At 38.6% G+C, this 19,412-nt stretch overlaps 1 protein-coding gene across 7 annotated transcripts in view; it reads left to right on the forward strand.

Moving 5' to 3' along the window:
* The window catches only part of PCSK5 (proprotein convertase subtilisin/kexin type 5), a 413,936-nt gene that overhangs the window by 225,741 nt on the left and 168,783 nt on the right, over positions 1 to 19,412 (forward strand). For all 7 annotated transcript variants that reach the window (XM_074361722.1, XM_074361723.1, XM_074361725.1 and 4 more), the window contains exon 11: positions 17,168 to 17,285. In XM_074361722.1, the coding sequence (XP_074217823.1) occupies positions 17,168 to 17,285 (118 nt within the window). The remainder of the gene's footprint in view (positions 1 to 17,167; positions 17,286 to 19,412) is intronic.

The raw sequence follows: 19,412 nt of genomic DNA on the forward strand, positions 1-19,412 counted from the left end.
GAAGAAAGGTCAAAATGAAGTGTCATCCATCTGGTCAGTGTCAGAGGCGGGTATTAGAAGCAGGCTTCGGTCCCGATCCTACTTGCAGAAATAAGACGTTTAGTTCTTCTCTTACGATGCAGAGAAGGATGTAAACACATTGGATTCCACCTAATCAAATTTGCTCCCTAGAAGTGCTACCTGATCTTCTGTCAGGAGTCTATGTTTTATCCCATTGTGCTCTATAAACTCATACTTATTTAATACATATTAACTTACAGTCTTTCATTTTTGTATTCATTGGTCATTGATTATATGAGCTTATCTTCTTGCTCATTTATGGAGGAAAAAAAAGGTGTGAATCACGCATAACTTAGGGATTTTACCTTTATCCTTTTGTCTGATGGATGAATTTTTCTACCTTGGAGCAGAAATACAGAACCCTCAACAACAAACTGCTTTGGTCATTGCTTAATCTAGAGTCTTGTACCCAAAACGTCTCCTTGTTCCTTCGGAGTGCTCCACTCATGCCTACGAAATATGTGAGATAGATGTAAAAATATTTTCTAGAAAGGAAAAATGTTTTCTCCAGCTGGTCTTTGAATGATAGTATTAGGTTTATTAGACTTTGAGGGTGTTTTGTTTTGTTTTTTTCCATTTCTAAAAACGTAAGTTTTAAATGCATGTGGTTTCACACTTAAAATCCATCTTCAAAATAGAATTAAAATGATGTCATGCTTATGACTATTATTTCTTTGCCAAGTATAATTAGCTAATGAGGGGGATTATGTTTGGAGCAGTTTGTGACTTTGCCGCAGTCTTAAGAATGTTAAATTCTAGTAGAGAGTCTGTTGTTGGTATTTTCTTTGGTTTTTGAGGAAGCCAATTAAAGTTTTTGTATCTTGGTTTCTGAGAATGTGGGTAACAAATAACCAAACATAATGAGAAGGCTGAGTTGAATGAAAAATGCTTTGAAAATGGAAAATATCAAATATGAAAAGAGTCTTAAAAGTGTATTTCATATGTCACAGCTTCCTGTGTGAAAGGAGGATAAAAATAGGGAACTATGATGTGAATTAGAATGCTGTTTGGTGTTGAAATTAATTGAATTACTTGAGTGGACGAGAGAAAAATGTATTAAGGACTTTTAAAGGAAATTATCACAGTGTGTCTTCCTACCATTTATCCCATAATCGCATATCAGTGACTATACTATAATCGTATGTCAAACACAACTATACTTAAATTCTGTTTTGCAAATTAATTTTAATGTTTAAATATCACCTTGACTTCAACCTGCTAAATCTTGAAAGTTGTAATGAATTGTTTCAACATAGGAATTAATGACAGAAATCTGAACTGATTGTAGCCAATGATGACCTATCAACTGTTTAGTATTAATATAATTAAGCTGTGAGCATAAAATAAGATTTTTTAACAATATGCTAAAGTTTGTATACTTAAGAGAGAGATGATGTCTCTTTCTGCGTAATCACCTGACGAACTTCACTTTCACTGATTCTGATGAGGCTAGACTCTATCCTTCGTGGTAGCAAAACCTGATACTTTGTGTTTACAATTGATATTTCAGGCAAAGATAAAAACCATCAAGGCCTAAACCTGGTAAAATACAAAGGGTGATGAACCAGGGCCAGTGCTGTTTTCAGGCCAGAAGTGTGTTGTGACTATAAAGTAATGAAATGGATTTCTCTGAATCACTAATAATTGGATTCTGAATCCAGTTCCAAAATAAAATACCCAAAAAAGATTTATGCCAAGACAGCCTGACCAGAATACACAGACACATACATACATGCACGTTCTCTTACAGAGGCTTTTAAAATTCAACAGTCTTTTTTGTAATTGAGGGTTTGTTTATTTAAAACAAAAAACTCACTCAGCATAGTGGTTTGGAGCATGGGCTCAGTCAAATAACCTGGGATTGAATCCCAGCTTTGTAAACAAATAAATAGCACATCTGGTAATCCACAGTCTTAACTTCATTGGAGTAAGTTTATCTATGATAGGAAGCACCACTTTAAGTGTAGAAATGTATACATCTGTATAATCATCATCACAATCAAGGTATAGAACATTTCCGTCACCCCCAAAAATTATTTTGTGCTCTTTTCTCATCCTTTACCCCCCCACCTTATGCAACCAGATACATTTTCTGTCACTATAGATTAAATTGTCTTCTGTAGACTTTCATATATATGGAAATATTTGAAACTGGCTTCTTCCTCTCCGTATAAAATTTTTTAAGGTTCATCTATGTCATTAAGTATATGAGGCGTTTATTCCTTTTTATTACTAAGTAGTATTCCCCTATAGAAATATACCACAATTGTATAATCATTCACTTTTTCATAGATGATTTTAGTTATTTTTATTTTTGAGGTATAGTTGATGTACAATATATATAAGTTATAGGTGGACAACACAGTGATTCACAAGTGATTTTTAAAGGCTATACTCCATTTATAGTTATTATAAAATATTCACTGTCTTCCCTGTGTTGTATAATATATCCTTGTAGCTTATTTATTTTATACCAAATAATTTAGACCTCTTAATCCTCTACCCTTGTTTTACCTCCCCCGTCTCCCCACTGGTAACCACTAGTTGCGTCTCTATATCTGTTTCTTTTTTGTTATATCCACTAGTTTGCTTTATTTTTTAGGTTCCACATATGTAAGTGATATCAAACAGTATTTGTCTTTCTCTGACTTATTTCACTTAGCGTAATACTGTCCAGGTCCATCCACGTTCTTGCAAATGGCAAAATTTCATTTTCTTTTTGTGGCTGAATACTATTCCATTGCATGTGTGCATGTGCGTGTATCACATTTTCTTTATCCAGTCATCTGTTGATGGACACCAGTTGCTTCCATATCTCGTTAGTTGCAAATAATGCTGCTAATGAACATTGGAATTGCATGTATCTTTTTGAATTAGTGTTCTGGAGTTTTGGGATATATACCCAGGAGTAGGATTGCTGGATCATGTGGTGTGTTTGTTTTTAGTTTTTTGAGGAACTTTCGTACTGTTTTCCACAGTGGCTGCACCAATTTACATTCCCACCAACAGTGTACTAGGGTTTCCCCTTTCCAAGGACGATTTTATTGTTTCCAGTTGGGGATTCATCAGTAAAGCTGGCATGAATATTCATGGACAAGTCTCTGCGTGGACAAATGACAACCTTTTAAACATTACACGGAAAAGGCCTAATTTAAACAGAGACTTTGAGGAGTAAGGGAGCAGTCCAAATGGCAAACCAGATGAGCGGTTCAGGCCAGGCACCGGGCACATGCAAAGACTCAGTCAGGGAAGAGCCCGGAGGCCATCGTAGCTGGAGTGTGCAGCAAAGGGAGGAATGAGGAAGACAGCGTCACACGAAGAATTGAGCACAGTTCTTCCTCCTGAGGAGGCACTCAGGGAAAACGGTCATCTACGTGTTGTACGTCGTTCTCATACAACATTTAATACTGAGTGAGCTGTTAATATTCTGTTCAGATTTTTGTGTGAGAAAAATGGCACACATACACACACAGCTGTGCTCATTAAATGCTGTGTGCAGCTTAAGAGTGAAACGAGCTTCACTCTTCCTTGGAAATACTACATTCATGGATTTCTTGTAATTCTTCGCCCCTCATCCCTGTAGTTGGTTTATCTAATTTGGGTTCTTGTTCTCATTTGCCCATGATTTTCGTTGATGATTCTGGATAAAGGGTTAACTTCCTTATTTGTGTTCTCCGCTTTCCTAGTGGACTGCTTGGATTTCAGTGAACAATAGAGGGGCTCGAAGGTTTTGAACAAAGCATGATCTGCTGATCATGCATGAGTTGTACTTAAGTCACACACGTAACCCAGAGGAGAAGCATGTATAAGTAGAATGAGAGGGCAGACAGGTGTTTGAGAACCTTACAGTTGCTACTGGAAACCAAAACTCTATAGAGTAGTTAATTCAAACACAGAGTATCTTTTGTTTGTGTTTCTTGGAGGATTGGGGTTCAAACAGGATGAGACAGCTTTGGTGAGCAGAGAGGAGAAGTTCACAAAAAGGGCGGGTGTGGTGTGATGAGGGAAATCATTTAAAAGAAACTGAGAGCAACACTACCTGAATCCTAGAGTTAGGAGTTATCATGTGAGTTGAAAATCATTTTGGAGCCACTGCAATGCTTGGAGAAAGTGAGTTGGCTAACAGGAATGACTTTCAAGCAAGTTAATTCTGGTTGCTTTGATGTCAGTTTTCTTTTTTAAATTGATGGGTGTGAATCCATTGGTCCGATGGCATGTGCTATAAAATGACACGCCGAGAAGAAATTGGCTTGCTAAACTGGATGGAAATGCTCTTGCAGTGATCCTTTTCTGTCATTTTAGTATGCAGTTGTGTAGTCCTGACCTTAAGGACTGTGACATTCAGTGAAATTTTTTATCATCTCTTCGCCTCCTTCTAAATGAGGAGAGTTACAGTGTTGGCATATAGAATCATCTTTGGTAAACACTTTTTTAAAAAAAAGAGAAAGAAATGCATTTTGAAATGGATCTTTAATAAACTCAGGGCAAAGAGTGTGATGACAAGATTGCTTCTTGAAAAATGTCAGGCCAGAAATTGTACTTTGAGAAGTTTTCACGGATTTCCTTTGACCAGAGTCTCTTTGCTGCTTAGTATTGTTCACCATGACCTTCAGGAAGCCACATAACTTCCAATATTTGAATTTTTTTCACATACAGTTGTGATCTTGGTGTTTGCCATATCACTTGGCAGAGATTTAAAGAAAGCAAGGGACATAATTCTGGTTAGCCTCTTAAGTGGCTGTGAGACTCCTGCAGGTAGGATGACAGAAGCATTTACAGTTTATAAATGACTTTTTCTCTTTCTTAAGTTTTACATTAATATTCTTTTTCTTGGCCATGAAGCAAACTGAGAATCATCTGTCATCCTAGGAAGCTACATGACTTTTATGAGTCTGCCAGAGGCTACAGTGTGTTTGCTTTCTTAATATACTGTGTGGGATGATTTTATCTGGAAATCTTCTACTTTTCTTTTTGTTCTGCCCTCAGAAGTGTCTTTAGAGCCAGGGTAGAAGATACATGTGCAGCTTTGTTCCAGAGTTCAATATTGTGCATCTCAGAAGCCTAAACTCCCACTAAATTCTAGCCACTTCTGACTAATCAGAGGAGATATCTAAAAATGCCAGGAATACCCACCTTGCATGATAGGACTGCCATAGTTTGTTGCAAAGGTTATTAACTCCACAAGAGAATCAAATGCAGAGGCTGAGTGAAGACTGAAATCTGGTCTGTGATTTACTCACCAAGCCCATACCCAGAGTGGGATGATATCCACCTAAAGAAAGAGGCATCTGTCTCTAACGCACATAGGTCCCACTGGCCAGCCCTGTTGCGTGGACTTCTGTTGTGATTTCTCCCACAACTGTCTAAGTCACAGGTATCTTTTCAAAGGTATCTATCCAGAGATGGTCTTGGTCATTTTTAACCTTCATCTGTCGCTTTGACCTTGACATTCATAGAACCTTCGTTAGCAAAGTAGCTCAGTGTTACTGCAGTCAAATAGTTTTCCACTATCTGTTTAATCACTATCTTTGTCAACAGCCCTCTACACAAAGTTTGAACATAAAATCTTAGAATTCTGAGTGGGTGTGTTAAGCACAAATCTATTTTTCTCTTTCTAGTCTTTCTACATTCTCTTCCTTCTTGTAAGCAAAGATGACTGATGCTTCATGAGTTCAAATGTATAATTATTTCATATGGGGCCAGTAGGAGAAGATTCATATTTGGGGTGATGAGTCCTTATAAAACTTGACATAAGCAGGATGCAGGCACACAGGCGGAAGGCAGAGGTGAATAGGCTTTATTTGATATTTCCATGATTATCATCAAGCTGTCTGGTGAAGGTACTTCCAACAGGCCATTTCTTTTCCACCGAGGAATAAAGCTTTAAGTGTGGAAAGGAAAAATGTGATTGAGGTGCAGAGGAGGAACTCTGTTATTGAAATTAGTACATGCCTATCAGTTTGGGCTCTGGCATCAACATTCCAAGCACAGACTAAGGCACCAGTCCTTTGTCCCCCATCAGGGACAGAGGACTCTTAACTTGCCGTGACCACACTGAGATCAGGCCAAGTGGGCACTGTGGCCACTGCAAAAACTAGCTCGGGATCAGTAAGATAACCCAGATGATCAAGAGGATAAAGGGGGCCTTCTTACATATTTCTAAAGTACAATTTTAGTAAAGATGGCTTAGCCCCCCTTTTTTTTTTTTCTATCCAGAGAGATGTTTATATTCGTGCCAGTGTCTCCAACATAAACCAGACCCAAAGATAAATCCTGAAAGTTAATCCTGCCCCAGTTCTATGCATAACTTCCTAAGGCCACTGCACCTCGGAAGGTAGGGTTACACACACCAGGCGATCACTTTGCAGAATCCATCTGGATTCATCTTCTGTGAACTCAATAGATCGAGACTTTTTTTTTTTCTTAGAACCTCAATTCAGACGCTTTACGCATGTTCACATCTTGCTAGCCTTAGGCATTTCAAAGCAATCAAACTTCTATCACCCATCCCAATAATAGTTTCAACAGGCTTCATTTTATGGTGTTAGACCAGAAGATGTCCACTCTGAAGTTTCCAGACTCATCTTTAAAAGAGCCAAAAAGAAGGGTATTGTGATCACGGCTGGATGTGAACTAATGGGAAGTTGCTCTCTGCCACTCAGTGCCATTCTTCCGTCTGTGCTTGCCTGGTTAGCTGTAATTAAAAAATAAACAGCCTCAGCAAGACTATAAAATAAAGCATCTTTTCCATATTAATAGTATCTTCTCACTCATGGAAAACCCCGATAGAAATGAGTGAAGAAGGTCGTTTCTCAGCAAGAATAGGGGAAAGGGTTATGGGCCAGATGTTAACTTTCCTTCCAAACCTCACATATTTCTCTTTCTGCACATGATATTTTAATGAGTTTTGAAGAAGAGAACAGTTTTTATGCAGCTGATTTGCAAATGGCAGAGAGGATAAAAATGTTCCAGTGTTCATTTATGATATGTAGATAAATTTCCAAAATGTTTCCTCCCTTTGCTACTTTGTTGTTCTGAGGATTTATGATTGATTTAAGTACCTTAGTTGAAAGAACATTGTGTGTCTAACAGACAGTTGTAATCAGTGAGCACCTATGTAATAGATCAAGATTTTGTATTGGGATTAAGTCCTTGTGACTTTAGGCAAGTTCTTTTAATGTTCATGAGACAGTTTTTTCAGCAATATAATGTGAATAATACTATCTTGCTAATAGAGTTGTTATAAAGATTTCATTAGCTAATATATAAAAATAAATGCACATGTAAGGTACTTTTGCTTCCCGTATAAACTTTCTTCTAGGCATCTTACTTTGGGAAGCATGCTTGATGCATTAAATGCACTTCAGTTGTAGAGGCAGTAAGATTAGGAAATAGATACCTGAGTGCATTTGCTGTTTTCAGCATTGTAATTGAGCATGATTTTGCATCTCAACAAATTTTGATTGTATCCTAAAAAGGTATAGAAATTCACTCTTTGAGTGATGTGTATCCAAAGAAAGAAATATCTAGACCAGCCTGTGCTTGAAAAATGAAGATTGTGCATCTATAGATTAATTAGGAGAACTTTATCCACCTCAGATATTTTTATAAGAGAAGCAAAATGTTTTTGGTAACCCGTATGAGAAGACATTGGTATGATCTTCTGTATAGTTAACTTACTCCTAGCATGAGGGGAGGGCATTTGTGAATCATGCCTGTGAAGACTCAGGCCTTGTGTTGGAGACACTAGCCTGATTAACCAGGCGTTAGTTAGTTAATCAACTGGGCTTGCAGGAAAGACTCTAGCCCTAATACCCTAAGGTTCTCAAAGCGGGGTCGCTGAACCAACAATATCGGCATCACCTGGGAACTTGTTAGAAATGCAAATGCTGGGCCTTACCTCAGAACTGCTCATCAGTGGGGTCTACACAGTGTGTGCACCAAACAGGTCTTCTGAGCAATGCAGATGCAGGTTTGGGAACCATCGTCCCAGGTTATCCACCATATCTAAGGAATTATCTTCTCTCCTGGTCACATTTGAGTGATGCTAATGAAGTGCCATCCTTAGAAAAAATGGTAAAATACTCTCTCAAATGACTTTTTCCCCCCTGCACTTTGGATAAGGAATCCTATGTGTGAAAGTTGCTCTCAAAAAATCTCATTCCCTGTTAGTCACTTAGCCATTTGCTCCCAAGCTGAATTCATTCCCCTTTCTGTCTATTGAACCATAACCCTCTGTTTTCACACTTTGTATTCCCCCATCTTGGGGGTGGGGGGACTTTTCCATTATCCTCCTGCCTTAGTTCTGTCCTTCCTCACACAACTAAAAATTCCCACCAAGTAGTCTGAATTAGCTGCTTCCATGTCCTTATTGTTTAGTCTCTCTGTAAGTTCCTGCCATCTTGTTTCCATTTCCACCTTTAACAGTGAAATTACTCTCTGAGACTTTCAACCATTCCCTGCTTGCCAAATGAGAGGGTTCCTTGTTTTTCTCTCAGAGTTCATGCTTTTGATTTACCCAGTCCAGATCTGTCTTTCCTTGCCTTTTGTGATGCAAAGATACAGTCCTGCTCTTCTCTGACACTTTCCTGAGTCCTTTCTCTCCCTTTCTTTCACGTGGGCCATGCCCTAACCAAGATCTGTTGCTCAGAGAGCTCTGGAGGGAGAGCACGCTCCCCCTCTCCCTCCCTCCCTCTCCTCATTCCCTCTCTCCCTTTCTCTCTCTCTGACTCTCAATTCCACTTTCACATCCCTGCCTTTCTTTCAGTTAGAAGTACTACCTCCTTACTAATGATTTTCAGTTCTTCCATCTTCAACATTGACTTCATCCATTACCAATCCAGAACCTCTACACAAGTCTCTCCTTGTGTCCTTTAAAACTCAGAACTTCCAAAACAGAACTATGGGTCATCTTTTACAAAACAACTTCTCCCCTAAACTCACCTCTACCATCAGAGAGAGCCTTCTCTAGATCACCCTGTTCACTCTGACTCAGCATCCTGCATGGTATGAGTTGTGAAATTTCATTGCTCCTTTCTTATCTGATCTCTTATTTCGTTCACCCCTTCCATAACCTTCTTTATGGTCTCCCATGCCTGCACCACTGAAGTTACTAGTTCCCGCCTCAATCCTTCTGCCCGTTCATATCCCATATACCAATGCCAGGTGAGTCTTTCTAGAGTATCAATTAAATGATGCCATTTCCTTAGTTGCTGTCTACTCTGCCACATCCAGATTAAATCCACCTATGGGATTCCAGGCCCACACATCTTGCTTGAGAAAGCCGCTACTCTGCATATCCTGGTCTCATAATTTTCCCCATGAATTATACCTCCATGAATCCAGCTCTTACTCAGGGATGTAAGAACTGTCTCAAGTACTGTTTCTTCTAGGAGAATATGTAGCCCTCATAAATGGCCTATTCTGAGATTTTATGGAAATTTCCTTATTCTTGTCCCTTATTTGAGTCTAATGTAAATGAAAAGGATGTTCATGCAAAGCCTTACCTAGTACTTGAAACTTAGAAAGGTAAGTGTTAGCTTTCTTCCCAATGAGAAGGTGACATTCCCAGATGCAAGGAATACTTCTGTGGGCTACACTGTGGTTTGCCAGCCATCATATCAGCAACGGGTAACGGCTCCATGTCAGGTGAGCCACGGATGTTTGGTGTAGTTGGATGAAATAACCCTATCCTTGCAACCTCTGTTCCCTACTGAGTAGGAAAATGCACACACTTGAAATAAATATCAACCAGATTTTCTATTCCTTTCTCTTATGTGAATTTAAGGGAAAAGCAAAGGGAAAGTAAAGTTAAATGAAGAGTTATCTAAAAATATTATGTGAGTAATTCACAAATAAGAATTTTGACTGCTGGCTTTTCAGGATCCCAGTCTGGTTGGTAGTTGTTTAAGTTATACACCAAGAAGATCTAGGCTGGGGCGCGAACATATGGTCCATCTGATACTCAATTAGCTTTTCCCCAAAGGCCCTTGTAGTACATTTTTGATCTTGTTCTCATCTCTGTCCAGACCATCTTAGTTTCCTAAAAATAAGCACAGGGATACAGGGCTAAGTCTGCCCAAGGTGGTAGAATAGTTTTCCTACCTCCATTCAAGGGATACTAGTTAATTACCTTTAGCAAATTACTTGCTTGTTACAACCACGTTGGAAGCAAATAAAAGAAGAATGGTCAGAGAAAAGGAGAAAATAATTTGATATGTTTTTTTTTCTTAAATGCCCTAGAGAAGAAGCAGGCATATCTCCTTATCCTAACTCTGTACATTTTAAAAGATGATAATAAATATGTACTTTATATAAACACACAGAATAAATTGTGTATCTATACATCCACGTAGAATGAAGTGCTTTGTATACAGAGGAGAACTCAGCAGTGGTTTCCTACACTCTTCTTACTTCCTCTCGGTAATGATGATCCTGCCTGACTACCTACAGCTGCTGACCAAACCCATCCCAAGGGGCACTTTGCACATACAGCCAAGTATCAGTGTCTGGAAACTCTCCACATGCAAGTCCTCAGTAATGCTGGCAATGGCTGGCATCTTTGTATCTGGCTGGAGTTGTTAGTAGAGCCTGTGATTTCAGGAAAGCAAGGGAAAACTAAAAACAAAGCATGCTTTGCAGTAAGGCAGGTGCTGGCTGCTGGGTTTTCCTGCCTCCGGGGGGGGACTGCATTTTGCATGAGGAGGCAGAAGAAAGCACTGCAACTGTAGTTCCGAAGCTTCTGTGCCTTTCTCCCTGCAATCTAAAGGGTATGTAATGAAGAGATGGCTGTCTAAGAAAGGGCGTTAAGAAAGGGAAGAAATGAGTAATTCTGGAAGCATCGTGGCTTCCATCTGTCAAGATGTTTAGGTGTAGAAATGCTGACATAGGAGACGGAAGAGTGTTACTTTGCTCTTTTTCTTGCTTCTGAATCTTAGTTTTCCTGTTAGCTGTTTATTTCTACTTTAAAAGAAGCAGTACTTAAGCATTTACATCATGCATGTGCGATGGGGTGAGCTAAGGGAAGTGTCGCAGGCTCTCACGTTTCACGCCCTCCTCCTAGTCTGCACGTTTGGTCTAGTTTGATCAGTAGGTACGGGAGGCGCAGGGTCCCTGGTGGGAGCAGTTATTTTGAAACAGGTGGTTCAGCGTTGAGGATCAAAGAACCCAGAGGTGCGAGGTCTCCCACAGCTGCAGGAGCTCTTTGATCTCAGCTGGAGTTGCTACCCACCCCGCAGATCAAGCAGCCCCTACTTGAGACAGGAATTTGCATTTGCGTAACTACCTCTTAGTCTGGTGGTTTACTCTTAGGTAGAAGAGCAACGGCCTGCTGATGGCAGAGGACACCCCACACTTGGGGTTGGCATTCAGTCCTCCCGCAGTCCGCTCTCTCCCCCTTACTTCCTGCCACGTCGACCACTAATGCCCACCCCCTGCTGACCACTGACCCTGGATGCCACCTACTCCAGGGCTGCTGGTTTCCTCACTTCCCCCGAAGAACCACACGCTGACTTGATGATGATTTAACCAGGAGGCTCTGTCCTGGATGTCCTCTCTGCACCTCCACCTCACTGAATCTTCTGTGGGCACCAGAGCATGGTGCAAATAATACCTTGCCTTCTTGGATTTCAGCTAACATTTATTGAGTACTTTCTATACAGCAGGCTCTGTTAGGTTCCTTTACATCTGCTATATATATATTTTTTTTTTTTTTTTTGCTGATTTCTTTCTCTTTTAAAGTGTTTTTAAACTTAAGAGTGGTTAAACAGTTAGTGCTTTTAACTGTTTCTTAGTGAAATCATAGAGTTGTTCTTGTCTTATCTCCTGCCTGCCTGAGAACCCATAGCATTTTCTGTTTCTTTTGGACCCTTGCTGTGTTTAATACACAGAGGGTGTTCCAAACCCCACGAGTGATATAATTAATGGAATAAATTATTAGCTTATATTGGTGGAGTGGACTGAACTCAACCCTTTCTAACAATAGAATAACTGAACATAATTTGGCAGCCATGTTTTATATTTTGATGACTATATGCATCTTAAATACAAATATTAAGTTCAGGATGCTTATACACCTTCTAGTTACTGGATGATTGGTATTAAAAGATGTGCATGCTCTGTGCATAATAGCATCGCAGTACTCTCTCAGTTCCACGTAGGGTGGCCACTCTCCTGGTTGGCCCGTGAATGAGGGGTTTCCCCAAGGCACAGGATTTCAGTGCTAAAACCAGGACAACCCGGGCAAACCCAGACATTTAGTCATGCCAGTCATAAGAAATGGTTTCCCCAATGGAAGAAATTGACTGTACTTTTATATTAAATCCTCAGTAATGGATAGCTGTCACTTAGTTGTATTTTTTCCAGACACAAGCAAAATTTTGGATCTCTTATGGGCACCTTGGATAGTTTTTGTTGTTGTTTGCCCTGTTTTTACACTGGATGCTACATAACATTGTACATCTGACACTGGTATGTAGAAAGCCTTATTTCAGGAAGTTCAAAAACTTAAAAACAAAAACCATTTTCCAGCCAATTCCTTTATTACACACAGAGTGATTTACTAATAGTCACTTTGGAGTTAACACAAAATACCTATTCAGTGTAAGATTAAAAAAAAATTTTTTTAAAAAGCTGGTTCCAGTAAGGATAGTCCATTAAAAGAGACAGAAATACATCAGATTTCTCTGGTTATAGCTTCCTGTGCCCAGAAACTTCTAACTTTTTTTTTTCCCCCACTGAGCTTTCTAGCTTTTCTCTGGAATTGACTTTTTTAGACTTCATGGCTAGAACTGTGGTTTCAATTAACTGTATCTGCTTTTGTACAGTGCAATCATTTACTTATGTATTAACAATCAGCTTCTCCTGCCGTGTCTGATCTCATCAGAAAATGAAAATATACCTGCCAGAGAACATTACTTATTTTCCTGCCTTCTCTTGTCCATCTGACTAGTCCAAGCAGGGAAGACTTTGGATTACTTGGAATAAAAGCTAGCTATTACTTCTGGTGCAAGACTGTTCCACTTTGTAGAGCTTATCTGCATAAACAATCGTGCAGTCTAATGGGAGAAATATAACGTTAAGCAAGTTTTCCAAATTTCCTTTATTAAACTTGTCCAACATCATTCTACCAAGAGAGGAATTTCCTTTCTGAAATACACTTCATAACCTTGCTTCCAGATCTTTAATTACTCTGTGTATATACTTTGTTCCTCTATGTCTTTCTAAATAACTGAGTTTGTAGAATTTTGCATTTGACACAGTGCTTGCACAGAGAGGTTCCACTTGATCATCATAAAGTTATTTTAAGGCTCAGGATTTGCTCTGATCTTGGCATGAGAAGTATGAATAAATAAAACTACTTTGGTTCTGGAATGCCCACATCACAACGAGTTGTTTGTATGGCATATTTGCTATACAGGTAATCATAAATTTTTAAAATGTGAATATTGGCTTTATCCTTGAAAATTTTAAAAAGAGTATTGATGATTAACAGGCATCAGTAACAAAAAGAACAGACCTCCTAACTGCCCCCTCACAATTCTCTATAAACACTTGATGCCACTTGGTGAATTAAATGAAATTTCTCTGATCAGCTACATTCATTCACTTCACAAATAAGTGTGGAAGCTCTTCTCAAGGCCAAGTGCTCGGCATCCACTGGAGAGAAATCATACTCTGTGTGGCAGGGTGACAGTGTGATGAGCAAGACTTGACTGAAACGGTCACCAAAGAAAGAAATTAGTGTTTGTGAACTGATAGTTAATTTTAGAGTGTGAAACGTTATATTTTAAATATTACTTGTCAATTACATCTCAAATAAGTTACTAGTGCTTCCAAACTATTTAATGGCTATTTTCCCTGTAGACTCCCATGTTTTGAAGGTGCCCAACACATTTATTTTGTGATTTTAGTTTATCATTAGTATTTCCCAATAATCAAGTAACTGCCAATCAGAATACATGGAGTTGATACATTGCCAGCACCTCCCCTCTCCAAGAAAGAAGAAATAAATTTATTTCATTTTTTTTTCTTACACTGTGTGTCATGATTGTGGATATACAATTTCAAGTATTTTCAAATACTGAAAATCTCTACTACTGACTCAGTGGCCTTCACTGATCTAGTCTAATTCCCTCACTTATTAATATCCTATTAATAGACATTTTTTTAGTTGACCTGCCCATCTGTAGTTGACCTGGAGCTGCTCAGCCTCTGTTCTCAACACTTTGAGTGTTGCATCAATAGACACTGTCTCTGGAGGGCAGGAAGTGAATTGGAAAAGGAAACAAATTGACCACGTTCAGAAAGACTCAAGGTGCTTCTCCACTTAACTCGAGTGCTTAACAGGCGTGAAGTGTTTGTGGTATTTGACGACTCAGTGTGTTTGTTAACTTACATTCCTAATGGTTGTTAAGTTGACAATTATTGGGGGTGGGGGGTGGGAGGTGGGGGAACAGTAGCCCATGCAGCTGAGCTGGGGCCTAGGCACCATTATTCAGACTATTCAAAGCTCTTGCCTCCCTAAGCCCCCACGTACCCTTTTTCCACCCCCTACCCACCAGATATTAATCAAATCTTTCATCTTATTTCCCTAAACTGAGATTAAATGATGAATTTACTGGTTTAAAATTCTTGACACTAGCATAGGGATATTTGGGTACTGTGTGGAGTTAGAGAACTTAGCATAGCATCTTTGGCAATAATTTCAATTCCTCCAGGGAAAGAAAATATCTTAAGAGTATTCATGATGAAATGATAAAGGCTATGGTTAAGTGATAAGTGATTACCTAGGGTTTCCATGAAGTTTAACAAAAGATTTCCACAGTTTGCTTCCCTTAAGCTGAAATTGGACATTTCTCCTCTATCATGTGGGTTACACTGTATCTTTTTTAATTAAGGAGGTAAAATTGCCTCACATAATGTTATGTAACTAAAACTAAATAGAATGGTTAATACCAGTTACCAATTTGTGGTGAGGAAACTGATAGGTTTTATTTTATTCTTTTCTGGGTGTATTTGTACGTTTGTACAGTGAGCATATATTACTTCTTAATCAAGAAAAAAATCATAATAAAAGTGGCAGAAGTACATGTGTAAAAATCCTACATATATCCTTGCCATAGCAAAGTAATTTTATTCAGTTTTATTCAGTACATCTTGTCTGGCTGAGTACCTGATGTAGTAATAATCCCTTCCATTTGTGTGTTTTTACACAGATTTTCTCATGTGGGACATAGAATAATAATCAATTTAGTAATGATGATAGGATACATAATAATATCCCCAAACAAGGAAATTACGGGTTAGATGTTTCATCTTGTTTGCCAAGAGTTAGATGATTAGCAAATAGCAGAGATAGAGCAGTATTTCTGAATCCCAGCACAATTTTCCCTTTTTATATGCTATAATTTCTTCTCTCCCCCACATGCACAAAGTTCTGCTAAATCTCATGAAGAGTACAAAGAAATATAAGTCCTAGTTCCTGCCATCAAACAGTTTATAATACTGTTGGGGTAAAAAGACCTATGCTGACAGAGAGATAATTAGCAATTCAGTGAATGACACAGGTACTCAGTGCCTGGCACATAGAAGGCACTCAAGAAATGTTGGTTAGATGGATGGATAAGTGGATGGGTGGATGGATGGATGAGTGGATGAATGGATGGGTGGGTGGATGGATGGATGGGTGGATGAATGGGTAGGTGAATGGATGGGTGAATGGATGGATGGATGAGCAGAAGGGCAGGTGGACTGACAAATTAAACTTACAGGACTAGAAAGGAGAAAAGTTTACTCATCACAGGTGGTTGACCTTCATTAAATTTCTGTTGACTTGCATTGGTCAGAGAACATTTCAAGAAGAAGATAGACTAGCTAGGCCTTCAGGAATTTATAAGAGTAGTTTGACTCTGCAGAGAGGAGTACTGAGGGAATTGCAGGCCAAGGGTTCAGCCTGAGCAAACACAGTGAGGAAGAGCAAGATATGACCGGAAACTGTAAAGAAGTGAGCTTACTAATGCAAAAGGTCTGGTGAGGTTTGAAAATAGAATTGGACTGTATCATAGAACATCCTGAATTCAAGCTAAAGTATTTAAATAATCCACAAAGCATGGGCAGCTATAGACATTTCTGCATAAAATAATTGATGTTATAAGGGAAATGTTTTAGGCAACAAATCTGGTCAAAGTGTGACTTTGTGTTAAGTGTAAAGATAGGAGACAGTTTAATACAAAATGGAGGTTTTAGTATTCAACTGGGATTTTAAAGTATTTTTAGAAAGAGCTACACATGTAGATCATACTGTGTCATCATTAAAATGTTCCTATATGTAATTGCAATTTCTGAGACAGTTATGTCAAACTTAGCTTTAGATCAATAGGTATTCTCATTGAGAACTAAAAGATTACAACATTCAAGGATAAGAAGCTGACATAAAAGTCTAGAGGCCTCCAAATATTTGATGCATCAAGTTTAATAAATTTTTCATACACTAGAGGAAAGGTAATAATTTATATCTTCTGGAATATTCAACCTAAATACTAAGTATGTCAGGAAATTGGTATTTCTTGCATGTTAGTTATTAGCACTAGGAGAAGCTGTATACATTGTCACTTCTCTTTAAACCTACTAATTATTTTATCTTCCAAACTGATTATGTTATCACTTGAATACAAGGGGTTAGTGGTTAACAAGTGAGGCCAGGGAGCAAATCTTTGTGGGTTAGAATTTGATCAACCACTGACATAGTTGTCAGTCATAGCTAAGTTTCTCTCTCTCCTCAGTTTCCTCATCCGTGAATGACAATAATAATAGTAGCACTAACAACTTAAGATTGTTGGGAGGATTAAATATACAAATGAAGTAATAATTCATAAATGGTACTCGTCTTACCAGTAATAATATATAATCAGGGAATAATATGCATTCATCTTTTTTTCTTCTTTTGATTGTATAGTTGTTTTATTTGTTTTTTTAAAGTCATTGCTAGACAGCTTGGCTCCCATAGGGATGTGTCTGGGTTCTCTACTGAGTGAAATTATAAATCAACATGTAGAGCATAGGTTGCTGTTAACCACAGCGAAGCTGATCAATCTCTTGCCTTCCGTAGTGAGCCATCTCTATGGATTTGGACTGATGGATGCAGAAGCCATGGTGATGGAGGCGGAGAAGTGGACCACTGTTCCCCAGCAGCACGTGTGCGTGGAGAGCACAGACCGACAAATCAAGTAATGTTTGCTGCAAGACAGCATGACCATGCCCTAAAAGAGAGCAGGCCAGCGCAGGTGCTCTTAGCCCTGAGTTGCACATGGAAGCTAAAAATCTGTGTAGTTTTTTCCTAACGTAATTATCAAATTCTAAGGTCTAAGCTGTTAAATCTACACTAGTAGAACCCAAGGATCCTTAAAAGCATGTCTTACAAGGGGACTTGAGAGACCCTTACAGATGGGCATTCTTCAGTTTCGACTCTGTCAGCATTTCTGTTTGACAGTGCAAGTATTCTCCGTAAATTGGTGTACTCCAAAATCTAAGCCTAATGTTCTGGAAACTTAACTGCCTACCATGTAGCACTCTGAAGAGTGGTACAGACTACGCAGTAATGAGAGTGCAGTTTATTTAGAGTCCGGGACCTGGTCCTCCCATTTCAGCAGCACGGACTCGGAGGCTGTGCTGACAGGATTTACCAAGTGCAAGTGAGGACTCTCCTAGGCACCGAATCCGAAGGAGAGGATTCATTTTGGTGATTGTATTAGTATTTTGCTTTTGGCTTTCTTTTCAGAGTTAGAAAAGTATTTATGAATTTTGATTGGTAAAAAACCATTATATATATAAAATAAACCACTATGTATACACACACATACATACATACATATATATACACACACACATACATACACATACACACACACAGGCATTATAATTCTTGAAGAAATTAGTTAGGAAGCAGAAGTAAATAGACTAAAGTTTTTATTTTTCCATTCTACTCATTTGTGGCAAAGAATAAGAGAAAAACATAAAGGAGTAAAAAGTTAACCAGTATTTATTGAGCTCTTACTATGGGTCAAGCCAAGTGCTAGAAACTTAATGTGTGTTTTCTTATTAAAACTTTGTAACAGCTTGGGTATTATTCCCCTTTGACAAATGAGGAAATGGGATCAAATAGAATTATTGTTTATTCATTCACAAATTTATTTACCAGTTTGGCAACTATTTTTCTTACTGGATGCCAAGCACTGGGCTCGATATTAGGGATAGACGTGGGAAGGAGAAATGCTTCCTGCCCTTGTGGAGCTTCTAGTCCCGTGGGGGAGTCAATTCAAAATAATATAGTAAGTAGATAATTACAAATTATAGTAAGTGAATGTTGGAAATAAAAAGGTTGAATACTAAAAGTGGGCTGTCTAGTTTTCCCAACACCATTTGCTGAAGAGACTGTCTTTATTCCATTGTATATTCTTGCCTTCTTTGTTGAAGATGAGTTGACCAAAAGTTTGTGGGTTCATTTCTGGGCTCTCTCTTCGGTTCCATTGGTCTGTATGTCTGTTTTTGTACCAATACCATGCTGTCTTGATGACTGTAGCTCTGTAGTATTGTCTGAAGTCTGAGAGAGTTATTCCTCCAGCCTCTTTCTTTCTCTTCAGTAATGCTTTGGCAATTCTAAGTCTTTGATGGTTCCATATAAATTTTAGTATGATTTGTTCTAGTTCTGTGAAATATGTCCTGGGTAATTTGATAGGGATTGCATTAAATCTGTAGATTGCCTTGGGCAGTGTGACCATTTTAACAATATTGATTCTTCCAATCCAAGAGCATAGGATATCTTCCCATTTTTTAAAGTCTTCTTTAATTTCCTTCATCAATGGTTTATAGTTTTCTGTGTATAATTCTTTCACCTCCTTGGTTAGATTTATTCCTAGATATTTTATTACTTCAGGTGCTATTTTAAAGGGGATTGTTTCTTTACTTTCTTTTTCTGTTGATCCATCATTAGTGTAAAGAAATGCAACTGATTTTTGAATGTTAATCTTGTAACCTGCTACCTTGCTGAATTCTTCGATCAGCTCTAGTAGATTTTGTGTGGACCTTTTAGGGTTTTCTATATATAGTAACATGTTGTCAGCATATAGTGACACTTTTACCTCTTCTTTTCTAATTTGGATCCCTTTGATTTCTCTCTCTTGCCTGATTGCTGTGGCTAGGACTTCCAAGACGATGTTGAATAGGAGTGGTGATAGTGGGCATCCTTGTCTTGTTCCAGATTTTAGTGGGAAGCTTTTGAGTTTTTCACCATTGAGTACTATACTGGCTGTAGGTTTTATTATGTTGAGATATGTTCCCTCTATACCCACTTTGGT

Source organism: Camelus bactrianus, chromosome 4 (genome assembly GCF_048773025.1).
Source record: "Camelus bactrianus isolate YW-2024 breed Bactrian camel chromosome 4, ASM4877302v1, whole genome shotgun sequence".
Classification (NCBI taxonomy): Eukaryota; Metazoa; Chordata; class Mammalia; order Artiodactyla; family Camelidae; genus Camelus; species Camelus bactrianus.